This window comes from Perna viridis, chromosome 11 (assembly GCF_037379345.1).
Source record: "Perna viridis isolate PV_CMFRI_1.1 ecotype Kerala chromosome 11, ASM3737934v1, whole genome shotgun sequence".
NCBI classification, from domain to species: Eukaryota; Metazoa; Mollusca; class Bivalvia; order Mytilida; family Mytilidae; genus Perna; species Perna viridis.
The window spans coordinates 15,776,130-15,797,202 of NC_142455.1; the positions used below are offsets into that span (position 1 = coordinate 15,776,130).

The 21,073-nt window shown below is 31.3% G+C and overlaps 1 protein-coding gene across 5 annotated transcripts in view; it reads left to right on the plus strand.

Annotated features, from left to right (window-relative positions):
- LOC148603106 (secretin receptor-like) overlaps window positions 1-21,073 on the plus strand; it is a 51,849-nt gene that overhangs the window by 17,784 nt on the left and 12,992 nt on the right. For all 5 annotated transcript variants that reach the window (XM_088552245.1, XM_088552249.1, XM_088552246.1 and 2 more), the window contains 8 exons: window positions 5,373-5,545; window positions 12,692-12,912; window positions 13,839-13,938; window positions 15,231-15,341; window positions 16,820-16,941; window positions 17,826-17,920; window positions 19,396-19,561; window positions 19,920-20,076. In XM_088552245.1, coding sequence (XP_088408371.1) covers window positions 12,853-12,912; window positions 13,839-13,938; window positions 15,231-15,341; window positions 16,820-16,941; window positions 17,826-17,920; window positions 19,396-19,561; window positions 19,920-20,076 — 811 coding nt within the window. In that variant the 5' untranslated portion in view covers window positions 5,373-5,545; window positions 12,692-12,852. The remainder of the gene's footprint in view (window positions 1-5,372; window positions 5,546-12,691; window positions 12,913-13,838; window positions 13,939-15,230; window positions 15,342-16,819; window positions 16,942-17,825; window positions 17,921-19,395; window positions 19,562-19,919; window positions 20,077-21,073) is intronic.

Consider the following 21,073-nt stretch of genomic DNA (forward strand, 5'->3'; position numbering starts at 1 on the left):
TGATTTTTGCCCCAAATTATACAACATGTGTTTCTTCATAATAAAATAAGAAAAATAATATTATGGAACAAATAATCTCTTTTTAGACATGTTACAATAAGTACGAGAGAAAAGTCAAATTAGTACCATACGTCGATCTCGGAGGGTGAAATCTTTATCTACTTTTCCCAACAATGATAACACAATATTTCTATTAATCGCTGTTGGTTATCTATAGAAGAAAAGAGTATAGCCAAAGGCAAGTGTAATTGATACTTTGTTTAAAAAACAATTATTGGAAAGATACAAACTGACAATGAAAAAAGATAAGACACTTATGAAAAACCTTGAATTTTAAGTGACTTCTGCCATTTAAATTATTTTCACATGATTTGAATTAATACGATAACAAATAATAATGTTTTAGGTGCCTTTCAAATAGTTGTTTGAGGGAAAGGGTTAATATAAAGCGTTTTCCGTTCTCTATATAATTGGCATAATTCTACCATATATACTTTCATATTCCTCGATCATAGATAAGTTCACACGAAAACAAAAAAGAATTAAAAAAAAACATAATCCATCTTGAAAAATAAAAGTACGTACACCACAGCAATTTTCATGCAAAGGGCTAGACCTAGGGTAAGGCACATTACTCTTGAAATCAGTGATATGTTTGTATCATATTAAGTTTCATCAAAGCCTTTCAAGTTTTTCTTTGATGTTTACATGATATTGATGTAAAAACTGAATACAAACGTTCATAACTTGTAAGAGTTGTGTCCCTTACCGTAGGTCTACCCTCGTAAAGTTGAATCTTGTTAGAATAAAACAGGGCCGTCAATAAAATACCCATCAAATGAACGAAAAGCAAGTCTATAAAACTAAAGGAAAATAAATCAAGAGTATCCTAAAGTAGTATCAATCTATTTCTAAACTATAAAAAAGTCACAAGTCATGCACACATGTGTTTGCATCTGTATGGAGAAGAATCGATAGATTATAAATAAGAAATGCTGTTTAAAGCCCAAACCACACAGCGATCCGCATACATTAATGTTTCCATTCCAATGATAAAAGCTTAGCCAGCTGTCATTTTAGAGGGAGTAAAAATATTTCAGCTTGGTATCATTTGAACCATTTTGGTACAATCTTTCAAGGCAATCTAATGAATAAATTAGAGGAAAAACCATTTAAGATTGTGATATGAAAACTATGTAAATGTAGATTGCATTAGCTGTACAAGTTAAGCGTAAAACATCATTGTGAATCTTTGCGATAGTTGTCAACAAGATATTCTCCAAACTAAAAGTCTGTTTAACTGTGACAAGAAGTATAATAAAGTATTAGAGGGTGTGTCAATCGTTGGTTTGACGGTTGCAAATTCATTTTAGTGTACTGAAGACGGATATTTGCCAGTATCAAATCTACATTGACGACGACAAAATTTCAAATACACTACAGTTATCTCCATTCTAATGCAACTGTTCAATGTATATTTGTCAAAGTAACCATCAATTCTCAAGAAATGAGCATGAGTGAAAAATTGCGACAGTCAATCATTGAATAGACGTCTGGAAATATATGATGATATCAAATGAAATTCCACGTTACAATGAATGTTGCATTAGAGTTATATGTATTCTGTTATACAGAAGTATCCCAACGCTGGTAATTTGAAAGAGATAATTGAAACTTTTTTTATATATTGTTAAAGCTTTAGTTCAAACGTCATACTAATATGGTAGTAAAGTATCTATTAATTAGCATGATATATTGTTTTAAACAAATATGAATTAAATAATCTGAGAATTAAAAGAAGATATGATATAGAATGTACGGTTTAGTTCCACTATTTTATGGATTTATACAAAAATACTGATTGCATGGGGCGCATTTCGACAAAATGACCTTTCTTTTCTATCTTAATGTAATTTTTAACCTGACTTTGTCAATGTGAAAGATCGAATCTCGAACAGTTATAACGCGAAACGTTTAAAAGTACTATTCAGTGTAAGAATCAGGCAACGGGGAAATATATTTTCTCAATTTGGTCTTTTCTGCCTCAAATAAATTTAATACATCAAAATTACACACTAAACTTAGGTAAATTCTAAAGCATATTAGAGAAACTTTGAATGGTTACATAGGGAAAAAGTGCTGGAAAATTTTCACGCCATTTTTTCACAGTGCATTTCTACAAAATTTGATCTATCAATACCTTAAAAAGGCAAACTATACACACATTTTGATGGTTATTTCTGAAGGTTATAAGGTATAGATATTTTAGATAATGCAATTAAATCTCCGCGTTTTTTTCTTTATGTACCACACCATATATACATTTTGCATGATTTTTAGACAAAGAAGTACTTAAATGATCTACTTTCAGAAACAAAAATGTCAGGTTTAAAAGCAAAGCAAATTTTAATTGTAGAAATGAAAATTCTCACTGTTAATAACCTGTACTATTGAAGATTACCTGATTATAAAATGCAAAATCATGCTGGTATAATATAACAACCTTCTTCTTTGGACTCTGAACGAAATTTTCCAAAGAACAAACAAAGCATTAGAAAAAGAAATCAATTGATTTCAACAATAAACTTTTGTTACAATATTCTATATTTAGATGGGGTTTGAGGATAGTAATAAAGAAATACACCGATATATAAATGTGTCTAGACTGATATTGATTTATACAGATTTTAATTTTAATGGTCAGTACATTATCTTTTAATATCAACTAAGAATAATTTAATTTTTAATATAAAAATTCTCTTTATTTCATTGTTCCATGTAGATGATAATATTGACTAACGCCAAAATTAGAAATCTCTAAAAATTTTAGTTACAAATTCTAAGTATGTAATACTTTAGCTTTGAAAGATTTGAAGATTCCTATGAATTTCTTGAGCATATAAACTTAGCAAAATTAACAGGTATCGCCTATAAAATCATATCCATGAATTGTGCCATCGCTTTGTCCTTAAAAATCTATTATATTTACTGATTCCAAAAGGGTTTATACAAAATATCAGACAATAAAACCTTAGTAATTTCACGTTAAATATTGACCCACAAGTTATTGGAATATAAACGAATAGACACTTTTGTGCTATTTTTCTTAGCAGGTTCAGTTGGTACTTTCGCGATGTAGGTGAAACACGTTAACGTTAAACACAAATTGGTTGGGAACTTTTTGACTTTTTACTTGAAAGTGTAGGGTTAACCTCACGGAACAAAGCATCCGCCGCTATGCAGAAAATTAGAACTTAAGAGTTTATTGTTGCGTCCTACTTGAATTGAGTACATTAGGACTGAAAACACTTTATTGTTTGTTATTGTTTTTGGTTTAAAAAAAGCTTTTTCTTATCAACCTACGGATATAAGTATTATTTCAAATACACCCATCAATTTTTATTTCAGTAACAGCTCTCTTTGTTCTTCTTTACACTGCCATATCTTACCAAAACCCAATTCTAAATGGGGCTATAAACGAAGTCAACAATTGATGGTTTGTTACGTGGATATAAATTTACACACGTAGTTGTTTAGCAGTTTGAATGCAATTTCTTGTTCTGACGTCATAACTTACAGATTTATTTTAATACTTTAATTTAGTAATATCCATCACAGATCTAAGTAACTGACTCTTCTGTGTGATTTTTCAGTAAATGTATGGATTAGGTGCAGAATAAAAGAAACATTGAATCAGAAACTTACTTACAAATTAGTGTCTGGTTTGTAAACAAAATCTCAAAACCCCATACATCATCATTCTGCTACTATTGATGTGAATAACTTATTTTTTGTATCTATTAAAGAAACATTATTGATCAATTGATAATCTGTTTCTGGATGATAGCAACACAGACCTCCTTGAATAGGCTTGAATCAACATTGTAAAAATACTTCATTGTTAGGAATATAAACAAGTGTTTTGATTTATGGCGACAGATCTACATGTATTTATGATTGTTTGACAACCGTTTCTGATCTTTAAGTATGGGAACCAGGGCAATGTGTAAACATCCATTTCTTAGTAATGGATTCTTGAAGTATTGCATCCTATTAATTGATGATTTTTGCAATAATTTTAAGGTGGTCGTTGAGCAGGAATTTAACAACGAAATTCGGCATTTTCGATTATAGTTCTACACATGTATTACAAAGTTTCAAAGGAACGATGTGATTTTTAATGATTTAAGAAACATTGTCCATATGCAGCACATTAAATTACTAGAAAGAAGTAAAAACACATTGACAATTGTAATAATTGTGGGTTATTACTTAATTAACATCACCAATTTAATGAAGCATTTTATTTTTGATTTTACGCTGCAAAAGACGAGAAGAGATCAATTTCTTTATCATTAGTTTTAATTTTACATTTAAGATGACATCGTGTTCCTTTACAATCTGTTTTACTGAATGTTCAAATATGAGGGTTGCTTATTCTTATTTCGCACGACAATTACTGATTTTTTTCTAGTAAAAATAAGATTTCATTATAGTCTAATTTTCAGTGTCCTATGATATTACTTACTTTTTTTTATTTTGGTGGAGTATTTTAACATAGTTTTCTTTTCTGTTGGCCATGATTAAAATAGAAACAAGGCTACAAAACAGTAAAGGAGTACACTGTTACTAACACATTTTGTTTGTGTTCAATTAAGGGATGACTGTTATGTGTTTTCAGTCTATGAAGAAATAACTTCAAGTGCGAGGTCACACTAAATAATCAGCATATCAACTTATTTTCAAGTGTGCACTACGAAAATTATCACAAAAAGTTGATGTCGTCACAGTCACATAGCAAAATTGGTCTATGTGATTATGGATAAACTGTTTATCCAATCAGAAAGCGTGTTATATATAAAATTAAATCATTATTATATATCATTTCTGACAATTGAATATATTTACGTGTTCGCTTTGACTATAGAAACAAAAATGTATTACAGTACCATTATAAGAAATGGAGCAGTTATTGAGATAAATGAGACCACAAATTAGGATGAATAATTGTCCATACATTTTTTGCGTATATGTCTTTTCTTAGATGGTTTCATGACATCTCTGGTTGAGACAACTTGAAGTTCAAGAAATGAATCGCGCGTTGCAGTTATTTTCAAGTACTAGTACAGTATCACTTACTCAGACATTCTATAATTGATCCTATTTTTTACAAACGTTTTGCCACTTATCATTTATTAAACCGCAAGCGAATATTGAACTTTATAAGTTTCTCCGCATCGAGAAGGTCTACTAAAGCAACGGTTCTTCGGCAAAATCTTTTTTTTTCCTACAAATTATTGTAGAATAATTGATTTTGTCTTTATTTTTGTTCATGTAGTACAGGAATTCATGCATTAAAATATTTATTTCAGATGGTAGCTGATTAGACGTGACATTGATGTTAAACTATACAATTTAGCTCGTTATCACGAAGTTTGAAATCCTTCATCAACAATTAGGTTAATCAAGAGAGTATCTTATAAACAAGACACTGAGTGAAGCTGTAAACTTTTGTGGAGAGATATATATAAACTAAGCAATAAAGGTAAGATATTTTATGTCCTATGACTAAATTTTTTTCAGTTGGTGAGTGTGTCTTTCCGTTTGTCCGTTCATTTTTAGGTTGATTTTTATGTTTATAGGTACAAATAGGAATAATCTCATCCATCAGTCCGTCTGTCCGTTTGTTCATTTATCTTTCCGTCCTAGCAGTCAAGCTCAATTTATCTATATCCTTTATCTTAAGAGTTGCTCATTTATTTTTGTTGCTTTACACAGATTGTCTTAGTTAAATATGCTCTTTGTTTGTGTGTCTGTTTTCCATGTATTGTCTATGTCCCTATTACATTCTTCTGATTTTCGCTAGAATCGTGGTTCCCTTAATTTCTCCTTCATAAATCAATTTTTTAAAGATACAATTGTATATCAAGGGTTGGGAAAGAGTAATCAAGGGAACCAAGGTTATAGGGAAATGTATTTAGATGTGTAAGGTGCAAAATTACTCTTAGTAGTATAGGTTGACATCGTGACAAATCGTAATTATTATGCAAATGTCAGTAATCTGATTGGCTAAGAATATACTTATTACACTTTTCTCTCTTTTGTTAAAATAGTAGATCTCGGGTCTACTATTTGAAAAAGCAAAGCGACTACTTATTTTATTAAGTAATCCCCGTAGAATGATAAACTAGAACGGAAGAAATACAAAGTCGTTTATGTGGTGTCTTGTCAACAAATGTAGGTTCTTATTTCCACGTGGGAAATTAATTTAAAATCGTTTTATACATTATCGTCTTTAAATTCTTAAGTTCATCTGTCTTACATAAATGCCGTTTTCCCTAGTTTGACATTTTCAGTTTAACCGAGTAAGATATGTTGTTAATAAGACTTTAAAAGCAGTTTTTGGCAGGATACGGGTTGTGTCCTTATTGTATGACTTATGATGTACCGTGATTCTCAACCCGCATGGGAAGAATTGAGATTGATTTTAGATACAATAGGGACATAACTTTTTGTAGGTTTAAACTGCTCTGGAGCTGACACGTCAGTTAGCTGCTAGTAGTCCTTAGTTTGTACATTTGTTTAATTTATATTCAGTTTCTTGATTTCCGTTGTAAAAATGGACTGAGAATATTTTAAACTGATTTGTAGTTAATTCAATTATGTAATTTTTTTTCTATAGTGGCCAGATTTTAAAAGGGAAGGGCTAAGATCACGCCAAAGTACTTTAACCCGCCGCATTTTTGCAACTATTCCAAGACAGGAATGTCTGGCCTCTGTATGTCTTGTTTCGTTTTCACCTTTAGTTTATTATTTATGTTGCTTGTGTATATATGGGCACTTTTATGGCTGTAAATGTTTATAATGATGTTTTTAATGCACCTGCAGCCTGCCCTGTGGTATGTGGATTTCCTCGCCGTTCATGGGTAAGACCAATGGGTAGCCTTGAGTTGACATTTTCATGAAGTTTGGTCAATAGTTTTCCTTTACCATCGATTTCTAGGTGTAGGTCAAGATATGAGGCTGACTTCACAGTGTCTGTAGTATCTTTTATCTCGAGTTCTTTTGGGTAGATGCGATGTATCAAATCCCCGAAATTAGGATTGTACTTTCACGAAAAACTTAAAAGAAGATGAAAACAGTTATTCAAATAATAAGGAAGATTTCAAAATGGTGTCATAGACCAGTCTTTTTTTCACCTTTGCCTGTCACTTGAATTCATTGGAATAAATAAAACAAAATATTTAATAGATAAAAAATGATTGCGTAATTTTAACACTTTAAATAAAATAGCATACTTCATGACTACAGATTTTACAATTTCAAATTGTTAATGTTACGGTTTTTCAAACTAAAAAGCTAGAAAAAGGATTGATAAATTGGTAACGAAACATTTTGTTTAAACTACGAAAGGGTAATGATTTGTAATTTGTAGATTAGATAATTTTTACTTGATGATTGAATGACATCGCTTTGAATCATAGAACCACCACAGCTTCCTTATTTTCATTACTAAGATATAACAAGTTAACAAACGTTTAAAAGTGGGGATGCCTGTTTTTAGTGGAGTCCGAGTTACTTATTTGCTTTTGTTGCTTTGTGTATTATTTTGGTTACTTTGTGTTCTTTTCTGTGTTTGTCTATTTTCCCATTGTCTGGTCTTTGTCCCTGGATTACATACTTTTGATTTCCGCTATTGTTCTTTACCATTGTTGTGTGTCTCCAACGGTATGTAGGAAACGATAAAAGAGTAATCAGGAGAACGAAACGTCTACAAGCGATAACATGGTGAACAAATCGCTTTTCATGGGGCAGCCAGATATACCGAAACAAACCAAAAGTTCATAATGACGACCAAAAAAACTTCTGTAGTGATGACCACAATCTTGTAGCAACATCACCCTATTCCAGAAGGTTAACTGTAAAAAGCGCGGTACATAAGGGCTGTGTAGTTACTGCAAGCTCTGGCATAATGTATGATTTGTTTGTGATATGATAACTCCTTCCGCAGGTGCTGAAGGGATGTTGCAACAGATAAAAGTAAAGATGACAATACGAAATGAAAAGTCATCGCGTTTGTCGTAGAGTTCGATTAATAGCTTTCCCTCTAAAAAGATACCAAAGATAAATAGCAATTTATCCATAGGAAAAGAAAAGTCATCAATTCTAGAAAATTAAATCTAGGGTTACTTTTGGTTATTGAAATTCTTGATTTCTATTTTTGCATGAATATTATACTACATGTTTCGTGAATTATCGCTTTAATACGAACAATTATATGACATTTAACTTGAGTTATTATAAGTAATTACTTCAAAATTTTTGTATTGGAATGATTATTTTAAAACGCAAGTCACTTGTAAAAAGCGTTATGAACATTTATTCATATTTGGGATGGAGTGCTGTTTGATTATTTTATCTGCTTTTGTGATCTGTTTCATTGAAATGTGATCTTAGATTTCTGTTACATTTACCTCATTTATACATTTTCCACTTCCGCCTTAACTTTTGAATCGTATCGCGTAACTAATTGTCACTTTACAATTTTGATTGAAAAAGTATATCTACATTTTTTGTACTGTATTGTTTTGAAGATTAGAAAAATAATTGAGGATTAAATTTTCATCATCTTCAGGACGCATTTTATCATTGGTAACAGTTTTCATAGTTTGGGATGGCATTGTTGTAAACCCTCCCACATCAGAGGGTGACTCCCACAATATCAATCAAAGTTAGAATTTCCAACATAAAAGTTATTATATATAGAAATTATTATATATCATATTCTGCATAAAATACTAAATAATTGCCTTTTTACTTCAAAAATTTGCTTTTACAATAATCTCTCACACATGAAATGTTCCAAAGTTTAACAAGTATCAAAGTCTCAAAGTCTCAATGATATTTTGCTTATTGTTTATACAAGTTTCGTCATTAGAATTCCAATTCTTCTTCATAGCTTCTTATTTGCTACTGCTAATTATATCTCAACCTGGTTGTTTTTGAAAACTAATCCATAATCACGAGATGTTCGTAATTTTTTCGAAAACACATACAAAAGAATAGAGAATTGCCACTTCTCCCTTTAATATTAGCCGTAATCACGTGCTTGATTTAAATAGTTATTTCATTGATATTAATGTACATGGTTCCGATGCATAACTTGTACACGATAAACAGATGACATTGTCAACGTTTTAAAACTATGTTATAACTGATAAGGAAGCCAAGTCACATTGTCTTTGTTTCGATTAATCTCTAGGGGATAAGAAGACAGATCACTTAATTGATGAAAAATCTTCAGTCAAAGTATTTTTTTTAGTTTTCCACTGCATCATCCTTATTAACAAGAATCAATACACATATACTTATATAGACACTAAACAATTTGTTTATATGTTTACAATAATGAAGGTCTGTTCAAAAGTACATTTTCACATTTTTTTATTTAAAAATGGGTATATAACTATTAAAATCTAGGGCCGACACCTTAATGATATTTTTTGTAATTATAGGTTGCAAAGACAAAACATTTTGCAGTTGACAAAAAACTTGTTCAGAATTTGATATTTTATTATGATCCACCTTAACTCGTGACTTGAAGAAACTGCTACTTTCTGAATTAAAAGTCTATGTAATAATCGGACAAACGTCATTGAAGTAACCAAATAAACTGATTGTTCATTCACCTTTTTTTTAAACAGAAATGACCCGTCATTGATATTTACAACTGATCTAATTTTGGTACATTCGGGAATAATGTGTCTTCCTTTGATAGGTTTATCTCCTTTAAAGTAGTCTCCATTAGTTTTTAGCATTATTTAAAAGAAAAGTGAATGAAACTTACTCTCTATACCGAAGATGTCAATAGGGATAATCCTCTTTGAAGTTGTTGAATTGTTTTGCTTGCAATGGTATACCAACTGCACGAGTCTACAAAAATGTACTTTAGCTTATAAATCTAAGACGACATTTCGTCTTCTCAAAATTAAGTAGCCGTCTTTGTAAAAATCATGCAAAATCTGAAAAATGTGATATACCCCAAAAGGCTACATATTTTGATTTTTGTAATTAAGTTGTTTTATGGGTCTATGCTATGAAATGTTTAAATATTCATTCAAATCTGCCTGCTCTTATGAGATAATCAACATTGAAATTTAAATAGATTCTATTGTATTTGAGTGTCATTTACAGCGTTATCTCCCTTAATTTTGAAATCTACGATACATTCTATATAATTTTCATCCCCTAAGAACACGGGTTCTATAAAAAAGTGAATGATAATTTCTGTTCACTATGGTAATTCAAACAAAGTAACAAAAATAAAAGTATGTAAGCTTTTTACCCATAAGTCACATTTTGCATAATTCTTAGCTGGAGTGCTACTTAAATATATAGAAAACCTTTCAAGCTATATAACGCTATATTTGTTTGTTTGTTTGTTGGGGTTTAACGTCCGAGCAGCAATATTTCAGCTATATTCAGACGATGAACATGAAATTGATGATAAAATGAACATGAAATGATAATGAAATGAAAAAAGGATGGAACACAAGGACAATGGGGTGGACAAATTTTGATTGCCACTGGAAATAGGGAGATGTGGGTAGGGTCGGGAAATTTAGCCTCCTGTGGCGGAGCCCTATGGTTCCTACTCCGGGAGAATACCACAGTAGGGTTCTTTAACGTGCGAGGAACGTGGCATCTTTCCCAACACGGTGCACCACTATGGTTTTCGGTCAGGTTTTCCGTATTATAGCCTGACAACCCCAGCATGTAACACACCAGGGGTACCCCATTCCACCACCTGGGGCACACATCCCAGTTGCTCTGTGGGCAGAGCGCCCTAGCCCCAGGCTAGGGTTCTGAGCACTATTTAGTCGCCTTTTACGACAAGCTTAGCGCTGCTGCAGGCCTATTCTTTTAACACCCGGACCTGCACGGGGCTATAATGCTATATAACAAAAACATAAATTCGATGAATTTATTCGACGAATATCCACAAAAAGACAGATAAGGAGTCATGGCCATCGCCACTATACATCACCAAGATGTATGATGTCTGCATAGATTTTCATAGGTCTTCTTCCTTTCTTTCAAAAACGTCTTGAACTTCATCACATTTGAACTGAACTCTATTCTATAACTTTCACTCTTTTACACCTGCTTTACAAAAGAAGTCTTGACACTCCTGCTTTTGAACCTCCCTAATCATTATACAGACTTGTGGCCATCATTTTTATGTTGTTTTCTACAAACTCTTTAAACAAGGTTGTGTTAAATGTTAAGATGACGAAAAACAATTATTTCTTCAACTACCTTTGTCAACTTGTCTTCAAGTTTTTAAGTATTGTGAATCACGCTCCATAATTGGAATTTTGACTTTAAAGTTCTTATGGATGTTGTGGAGGAATACGCAGAGAAATAGATAAAACAAGAACAAGACAATGAATCTCTGTCAGAGTTTGTAAAGGCTGTGAGGTCTTTAATTTTGAAACGCATACAAGTTAAAAGTAGGTCAATGTGTGTCAATGCTACATCATTTTTCAAAGACCCCGATGTACCAAAAACATAGTCTTCAATGTATTGTATATGACAAATACATTGTCGTGGAAGCAGACAAAGCCCAAAACTACATTGTTTTTACAAAACGTATAGCATCCAATATTTATTATCAGAGGTAGACGTAGAAAATAATAGCAGTAATAAGACATATACTGCTTCCAAACTCTCTAAAGAAGAGATTGTGGAAAACCCTAAATCTGTGATATTCTCTTTTGGTCTCTCTACCAAAGACGATGATTGTGATCTACCGTCTATGTACTGGAATTTCACACGAATTCATAAAGACCACGCTACATAGCTGGATAAACAAAATGTACCACAAAACCTCTTTCAGAACTTATAACTTCCATTCTCACAACTGTCACTTGTTACTACAGTAGTGGTATCAATTCAATGTGTATCCCAAACAATTCGAAAGATCGTCTGGAAACCCTCATTTTAAGATGATCACCATAATATAATAGCATTAAAACCTATGATTTTTTAATGAGTTCTTGATAGATATTTTGCGCCTGTCTCAAGTCATGTTATGTTTCGGTAAGTTTACGTTTACGTTGCTGGAGTATACATTGGCAACTTTTTCGCTGCACCTGTGTATTATGTTGTTTTGCCAGCTGTTGTCTGTCCTGTGGTATAAGGGTTTTATTGTCGTACATTGAAGACGCATGGATGTCCTTAGCATGACATTTTTCATCGCGGTGGGTTTGTCGTTGTCTCTTTGACATATTCACCATTTTCATTCTCGTTATACTTGAATAAATGTCCGTTTTTTAAATAATATATTTCAAGTTACATAATTTATTTTTATCTTACAAGACCAGCAAACAGTACCATGTTAGTATCCTTATATAAAATATCCAGATTTTTTATATGGGATATTGCTTATGATAGAAGAACATATTACACCAAAAATACAGTTTAAGGGTATATTGAAGTTAAAAGATCTTCTGTGTATTGCTTTTCATACTTGAATCGGTCTATTTCGAAAAATTGAACTTCTTGTTGTTACGTAGGATATTTTGACGATAATGAAATAATAATTTATTCGACTTACCGAATACGTATTTGGTCGTTTTAAAGTTTAAAGCAGAAAAAGAATTTATATCATTCAATTTTCTCATTTCAGAATATTTTGAAAGATGGCATAGACTAGTGATAAAACATTTGATTCCTCGTTTAGCAGGGAAGGCAATGGAAAGTGATAAAACATTCAATTAACTTGATGTCAAATTAGTTTCTATGAGTGCTTCGTTCTGTGACATTCCGGTCAGTTTTCTATGAATAAGAATGAGACTGAGGATTTCTATGTCAACAGTGCTAACAATGTTGTTAGTAGAATCATATGGGGTAAGTCCTTACGTTTTATCTTGCTATAAACAATCTCTGTTCTTATTAACCTTTAATATATTGAACTTTGAAATCTTGTTTTCTTTCTTGATAAATTATAGTGTTTGGTTTATTTCAAGATTAAACTAGCGGTCACGGAAATACATCCTCGAAGTTGATTTCTAAATGATGGCATCTAAAACCAGAGCAGATGAGCAAAACTATGTTTGCTTTGCCATCTTTTACGGTCGAAAATATAATTTACCTAAAATGTATCTGCAAATACTCTTAGTTCTGATTTTATGAATTTTTCAGTTGACTTTTAAACAAAAAAGAATTTATAATTTACCTCTTTATACTTCATTAGAAACAATTACTTTATTATTGATACCAACATTTTTAAACGGATAAGGCGATTATTTTCTTCAACAAAACTTTGTACATATGTATATGACATGAGAATAAACTAACATACTTGGTTAATTGTGCTTTGATTATTTATATGCAAGTAGTGTTACATTCATAAATCTAGATCTACAATAAATAAAATTCACATGTTGATATGGAAATGAGCTATATCTTAACCTTTAACACTTGATGGCTAATCGATTGCAGAAATAAAACAGAAAAAAAACTACAAGAATTTGTTATATGCACCTAAAAGTGAGCATCAGATATGCAAGGAAATAACTACTGTACACAAATTTACTGTACTGTCAAATTTTTGCGGCAATTTTATTTTCGCTACTTTGTGCTAATGCAAGTAATGCGAAAACAAACTAACGTGAATTTTTCGGAAAACATAACACAAATATTTGGGAATGGATCGTGAATTTAAAACTATGCGAAATTAGATTAAGCACAGGCAACGCGAAAAAAGAAAAGACGGCGCGAACATTTCCCAGTTTCAGTTACCATTTCCAGTGTTATTCATAAACTTATTCCAGGATGAAGTTGTTGTATCAGAAGACAAACAAATTCAAGAACGAGCCAAGGCTAATGAATCTTGCCAGAGGCATATTGAGATGGATATAATAAATTATAATGGTATGTAAATGTCATACAAATCTCCTGTGCAGAGGGAGTATGCGCTATATCAACGTTTTACATTTTTTTGCCACATTCAGTGCTAAACCCCACCCTTTAAAAAAAAACTAGTACAGTACACCTGATACATCTTGGCAAATTTGAAAGAAGTAGTGCTCATTCTCTGTTTTTTAGAGGTAGACTTAGGGTAAGGGACACATCTCTTACAAATCGTTGTAACGTTTGTATTCAGCATTTTACATCAATCTCGTGCAAGCATCGAAATAACTTTGACTGATTTCATTCTGGTTCAATTGAAAGCTTGATAGGCTTTGGTGAAACTGAATATGATATAAACATATCACTGATTTCAAGAGTTATGTCCCTTATCCTAGGACTACCTCCTAAAATCCTGTATAGTAAAGCCCTTATTTTACTGGAATGATAAGCAGTAAATCAGAAAGCAGTTATAGGCCTGTGAAGGAGATTGTCATATGTATAGAGGAGCACGAAATTCCATACCTTTTATACCATGGATGAGTTCAAATCAAATCTAAACATTGGACTCTATGAGCTCGTCAACATGAGTAAAAATGTGACAAAAATTTAAGCACCGTTCTGAAATTTATTTCAGTCATCTCGGAACATTTGCTGAGTTTTTTAAGATGCTTAAGAAATTGTGTAGCAGGAAAAATAGACATACACTCGAAAGCTTGAATTGGTAGAATGTTTCAATTTAAGTAGCTGTCTCTGTAAGAATCATGCAAAAAAGTGATACACCCCAAAAAGGCTACATATTTTTATTTTTGTAATCAAGTTGTTTTATGGGTCTATATTATGAAATGTGTAATTATTCATTCAAGTCTGCCTGTTCTTAGGAGATAATCAACATTGAAAATCCAATTGATCCTATTGTATTTGAGTGTCATTCACTGAGTAAGCTCCCTTAATTTTGAATTCTACAGTGCATTCTATATAATTTTTATCTCCTATGAGCACAGATAATATGAAAAACCAAATGTTAATTTTTGTTTACTAAAGCATTTTAAACAAAACATCAAAAATAAAAATATGTAGGCGTCCCAACCATGTATCACATTTTGCATGATTCTTAGCTGGAGTGCTACTTAACCATCAAGACTTGTCGATCTCTAATTACAAAACAAAATTTAAAAAGTATTATTATTATGGCGTAATATGCAATGAAAATAAGCCATAAAAACATCGCAACACAAGTGGATACTTTGTTCACTTTCTCCAGATTTATATTCATATCAACGTCTTTCTTATTCGTGAATACTTATTATAAACAGAAACTTACTGTGAAAGAGTATGGGATTCACTTGTATGCTGGCCCCCTACGCCAGCAGGAACAATGGCAAAGGAACCATGCCCAAATTTTGTTAATGGTTTCAGTACCAAAAGTAAGTAATACGTAACTAGATATTCAAATCGATCTTTATTTAAAGAATGAAAACGACACTCAAAAATATGTTCACAAATTAGCTGTAAACCTTAACGTAGTAGACCTGAGGTAAGGGAGGTAATCCAAATTGAAAGGGTTTTGGTCACTAGACCGTTTGAATGAGCCCTAATATACAAGCTTCAAAGTGATACTGATATTAAAGGAAAATAACTCCAAGAAAGGGTTCAACTTCTAGAACAAATATGCCAGCCCCAGTAACTCTGATCTTTTGAAGTATTGACTAAATGTTTCAAATGGGTATATTGAGGAATATATTTTTCGTAAGATGGGAAAACGTTTGAAATGATACCTTCTGCAAACCAAGATTCCTTTAGATAAAATATTAAAATTAATATATGAAATAATATCTGTCATGACGACATGAGACAGTACGGCTAACCAATAACCTTGCCAATTTGATAAATATATAATATCAGTTTTGTACGAAAATTGAATCATAGATATTTTGCAAAATAGACTTTTATATAAGCAAATACCTAAAAATTACCCCCTTTTTTGTTATTTTGGTACATTCAAAGCCTAGTATCTATTTTACAAAACGAATAGAATAAAATTTCATGTAAAATCTGATGTATTAATGCTTTTAAAGTGAATACTCAGTTATTTACTTTAATATATTGTCAAAATGACTCTAAAATACCAGATATGGTTCATTTTGTCCAATGATTCAGATTGAAAAAAAACCCAATATTTTAGTCTTCATTGTTCAAACTCTACACGGTGAATTTTCTTAAACAATTGACAAATGATGTGCCACAGTTAGTGTAATATTATGTACAAATTTAAAGAAAATTGAATCATGGGAAAATTTTGCTGGTACCCCAGTTCTTCTACCGTAAAAAAAAGAAATATTTAAAGAAATATAGCTGTTCAAGTTTTCCATTCGCTTGAGAAACAAAAGAAGTTTTGATATTTAATGCATGTAAATCCACTCATAAATATGTAAATGATAAAATCAAGTTTGAATGGATTTACGAAATGTTTTAAATGGTTTGAGAAGTAGGGACAGAAATATGACCACAACAAATAAGTCTCTGGTACGCACATTAACATAAAAATTGTATGGATTCTTTATAACATTTTAATATACCAAGACTAAATTGTTCTGAACAAATTATCATGTGTTTCTTTTACTGTTGATTTCGATGAACCAAAAATACCCCAAAAACCAAAAACAAGAACAAAAACAAAAAACGAACAAATAAAAAAAAACAAAACAAAAATAAATAACAAATCAAATAAATATTTATGACAAAAATATAAAAGACCAGACAAAAAGAAAACAAAATATAAAATATGAAATACGAATAAAACATTAAAAAGAACGAGGGAAAGAACTGGTGAAATTGGTGCACAAAAAAAATTATCATGTTCAGTACACATGATATTTATATGAATTTTATTTTTGACATACAGACTTTGCTTACAAGTTTTGTACAGACAATGGCACTTGGTTCTACCATCCTTTAAAAAACATAACATGGACAGATTACACAGAGTGTGTGTCTCAAACATCAGATATATATGAGCTTTATGAGGTAATTGATATACTGTAAACGTTTAATTTTTGCGGTTGCTAATTTTCGCGGATTCTGTCAAGTGAATAAATTTGCGGGTATCAATCGCGGTTTTAAAAAATGATTAGCGTTATATATTGTTAAAAATCAATTTTGTACTATCTGTCGCAGTTTTACAAAATACAAAAATAGCGAAAATCAGTATGTTTACAGTAACTAGTCAATGAAATGAATATTTTTTAATCTAGAAAAAAAACCGAACTGTTTCAGGTAAAAATAAAGTTATTAAAGAAAACAATGTTATCATGTTTCTCTTTTTCAAATGCAAACCATCAATTAAAGAGTTATCAAGTGAACAAAGATCCTAGCAGAAATAAAAAGAATGATATCAAGGGACAAAGACCAAACAGGGAAAACAGACACACACAACAACGAACATAAAATAACAATATATTACATACAAAGAAACAAAAGTAAATGGACATCTGGGACTCCGCTTAAAAACTGGAAGCATGGACTAGGTGCACCGGTATGGCAAGCATCCGATTCATGCATATTGATATAGCGAAAACAATTCAATTGTGGTATATTCTGGTGCTTGGATATGTTTATTTTTTTTAGCCTTTTAGATAATTGCCTTAAATGGTTTTATATATAATTAACAACGTTCATTGACATAGATCGATAACAATGTAAATAGTTGACCCCACCAAATAGAGAAATATTTCGCAACAATATATAAATGTTTTGAATTGCATATTTTCTTTACATATTTTGACTATTTGTTTGGTCGTCCCCCAGTTACAGTCATCTCTTGTTATGATCTTCTTTTAAAACAACCAGCATTATATTATTCGTAATTCGTTTAATCTTTTGCATTTTTTGAATATGAAAACCGTTTTTAGAAGCACATGCCGTACATGAGGTTGATGTTTAATGTTGGCTATGGTATCTCCTTGGTATGTTTGGTAATTGCGACCACTATAATGATATCATTCAGGTAAATATTAATATTTAATATGTAAATGTCCAAAAATCAAGCAGAATCTATGATATAGGTGGCACAGGGTAAATTCTATCATACTGAATGTTCTATTCCAATATATCATGTATTTAGATGAAAATATAACTTGTTTGTATATGCATTATAAGTGTTTGTTATATCCCTAAATCATCTGCTCTATATCGCATACCTCTAGATCTATATAACATGCCCTATATCACACCCCTAGACCTATATCGCATACCTTATCACACCCCTTCACACACCATCCTTAAAGTATTGTTAAAATATATGACATAATGAATATGATCAGTGGCCCTTCGGTGATATAGGAGTCTCAGGTTAATACAGCATGGGATTCAGATTTGGACATGTAATATTCAGTATGTAATGTATATATCATATATATATGCTATATAGTATTAAATTCTAAATTGAAAAAGATGGCTCGGACAATGACTTCAAATTTCCCTAACTATGCAATTAAATTAAAGAGTTATTTCCTTATTCCAATGAATGGTAAGCAAGATATGTTTTGTCACAGATATTTAAGAGGCTGGCCATATAAAATTCAGGCAGATCCTATATGAGTGACACAGGATAAATTTTATCCCACTGAATTGTTTTGTTCCAATGTAATGTATATACCTTATGTATGTCAAAAAGTATTCGTTTGTTTTAAATCGGCAAGGATTACTCAGAAATTGACTTTAAAATTCCTTAACGATGCAATCAAATTTTGCTTAAATCATAAAGTTATCTCCCTATTCCAATGTATTTTAATGCTTTCTATGTAATTTATATTTGTTAAATCGTTGCAACTTTCAACTTTGAGAAATGATCCATTTGTGATGTGATATGGGTGAATTTATTTTTGAAAACAAAATCTGTCATACGCCACCCACTGCCTGGTTTTTGCAAGGACACCCTCTTAAAAGATTGAAAGAAAATGTAGATATAGATATTCCACGAACAATGGCTAGAAGTGTATAAAAATGTAAAAAATAAACCCTTATAAAGAAATAGAATATAGGAATGTAGAATTCGAATCACGATAACGATGATAAGCTGCTAAAAAAGATCATATTGTTTTAGCTAAAAATAGAAATCAGATCAAGGTATTCGGTTATTACAGATTTCTGTCAGCATATGTTTCCTTTCTACAACGATGTTCTACAGGTGTGATTATATAAATCATTTTGGTCTAATGGATAAATATATTGTTTTCACACCTGAATTTGTATATATTATGCAATCTTGGTTAAGTATATCGTCCTTTATAAGAATCATTGAGTAAAAGAGCATTTATTCTGGAAACAAATATCTATTATGAGATTAATTTCCTACATGTTAATCTAAAAAGTTGTATTAAAAGTTTATATGCTACCGAAACAACTTAACAAGATAATACATGTCAATATTAATGCAAGGACAACTTTTCGTTGTATAATGTATGATACATTTTTTTTCAGACGACTACGATGCCCAAGAAACATCATTCATATTAATCTGTTCGTTTCGTTCATGTTAAGGGCATCTATTTCCTTCATGAGGGAAAACTTACTCGTTGAGGGTGTAGGGTTCCCATCGGATGTGACAGAAGTCAACGGGAAAACTAGTTTCATAGCAAACGGCACAGTAAGTATTAACTTTCAGCCATACAGATGAATAAATCAGGAAAAAAATATTTTACTCGTTTATCGTAGTTAAAACGGTGATTATTAGAGAAACAAATCGTTTTGTCCATAGATTCTATCAATCGAGTGACTATTTTTGTGTGGACCATTATTTTTTTTACATGTAAATCACAGTTTATAATTTATACCACATGACATATAAAATCTTTTGTTAAAAGCCAATTGTATCAAACGACAACTGTGAAGATTCGTGTGTAAATTTAAAAAAAAACATTTACTGAACGATTAAGAATGACCAAACAATATGAAATCACATATAACACTGAATATTACACTGAATCTCGGAATATTTTTTTCAGCACTGGGAATGTAAACTCTTCTTCACAACATTCCATTATATACTTGGTACGAACTATATGTGGATTTTAGTAGAAGGACTTTATCTCAACATGCTAATAACAGTAGCAGTATTCTCTGAAAAAAGTGGACTGAAGTGGTTTGTTCTGTTTGGATGGGGTAAGTAATGCAAATTTCAAATAAATCAATTTTTAAAGATTTGTTTTGTGTGTGTGGGGGGAGGGGGGTTGTAATTGTACTTCAGGGTCACAATTATAAAATGTTCCTATCATATTTTAAAAAAAGCAAACATTTCGACGATGTCTTATCTGGATATTTAAGTGCCAGCTCTTAATTTAATAGTTTGATTTAATTATTTGCTTCATCAGCATCAGGAAAAAGGACAAGATTTTCCAGATCATTTTGGTAAATTGAGTCATCATTTCATTGACATGCACTGTAATTAAACATTTCAAGGGCAAATTACTCTGTCAAGTTCCTCATTTTTCTAATATTTTATTGAAAAAAATAGCTGAGCAAATCTAGTGAGGCCAAGATCATATAATAGTCTTTTCAAATAGAGAAAATATCCTTGAATAAAATTGTATTGTCAGATCGGTAGGGTTTTTGACATTAATGTTTCTGATTACTCCCATTTTGAGTCTCACTAAAACTTACACTTAATTTAAGTGAGCATTCGTTTCTTATGAAGCAGCCCAGTTTCCTTGCGTCCGAAAGAATTATATTAATTAATTACTACACGCTCGAAGAGGGTCCTATAAAATGGCGAGTCGATCTTGCTTACTGTCCTTAAATTTATCGTACAATATTGTCGTGTTATGTGCACCAAATTATATAAAACCCTTTAATCAAACGGCATCGTCTATAGACAACTTTTTTTTGTGCTGTATAATGTTTTAGCAATTTAGCATTTCGTATAGTTTTTACAGCTTAAGTAAGCTGCACATTCCATAAAAAACAATTGATATCCAGTTTTCAAAAAATATGCAATTTCTAATTATATAATAACGCAACACCGAAAAAAATAACCTTAATACAAGAAAACTGTATAGCACACGAAAATACTACATTCAGTCAGTGACAGGATATCACATGGTCTTTGCGTTTTTAATTGATCAAAGGGCCGTTTTAGTTAGGGATAAATCAACTGTTTCTT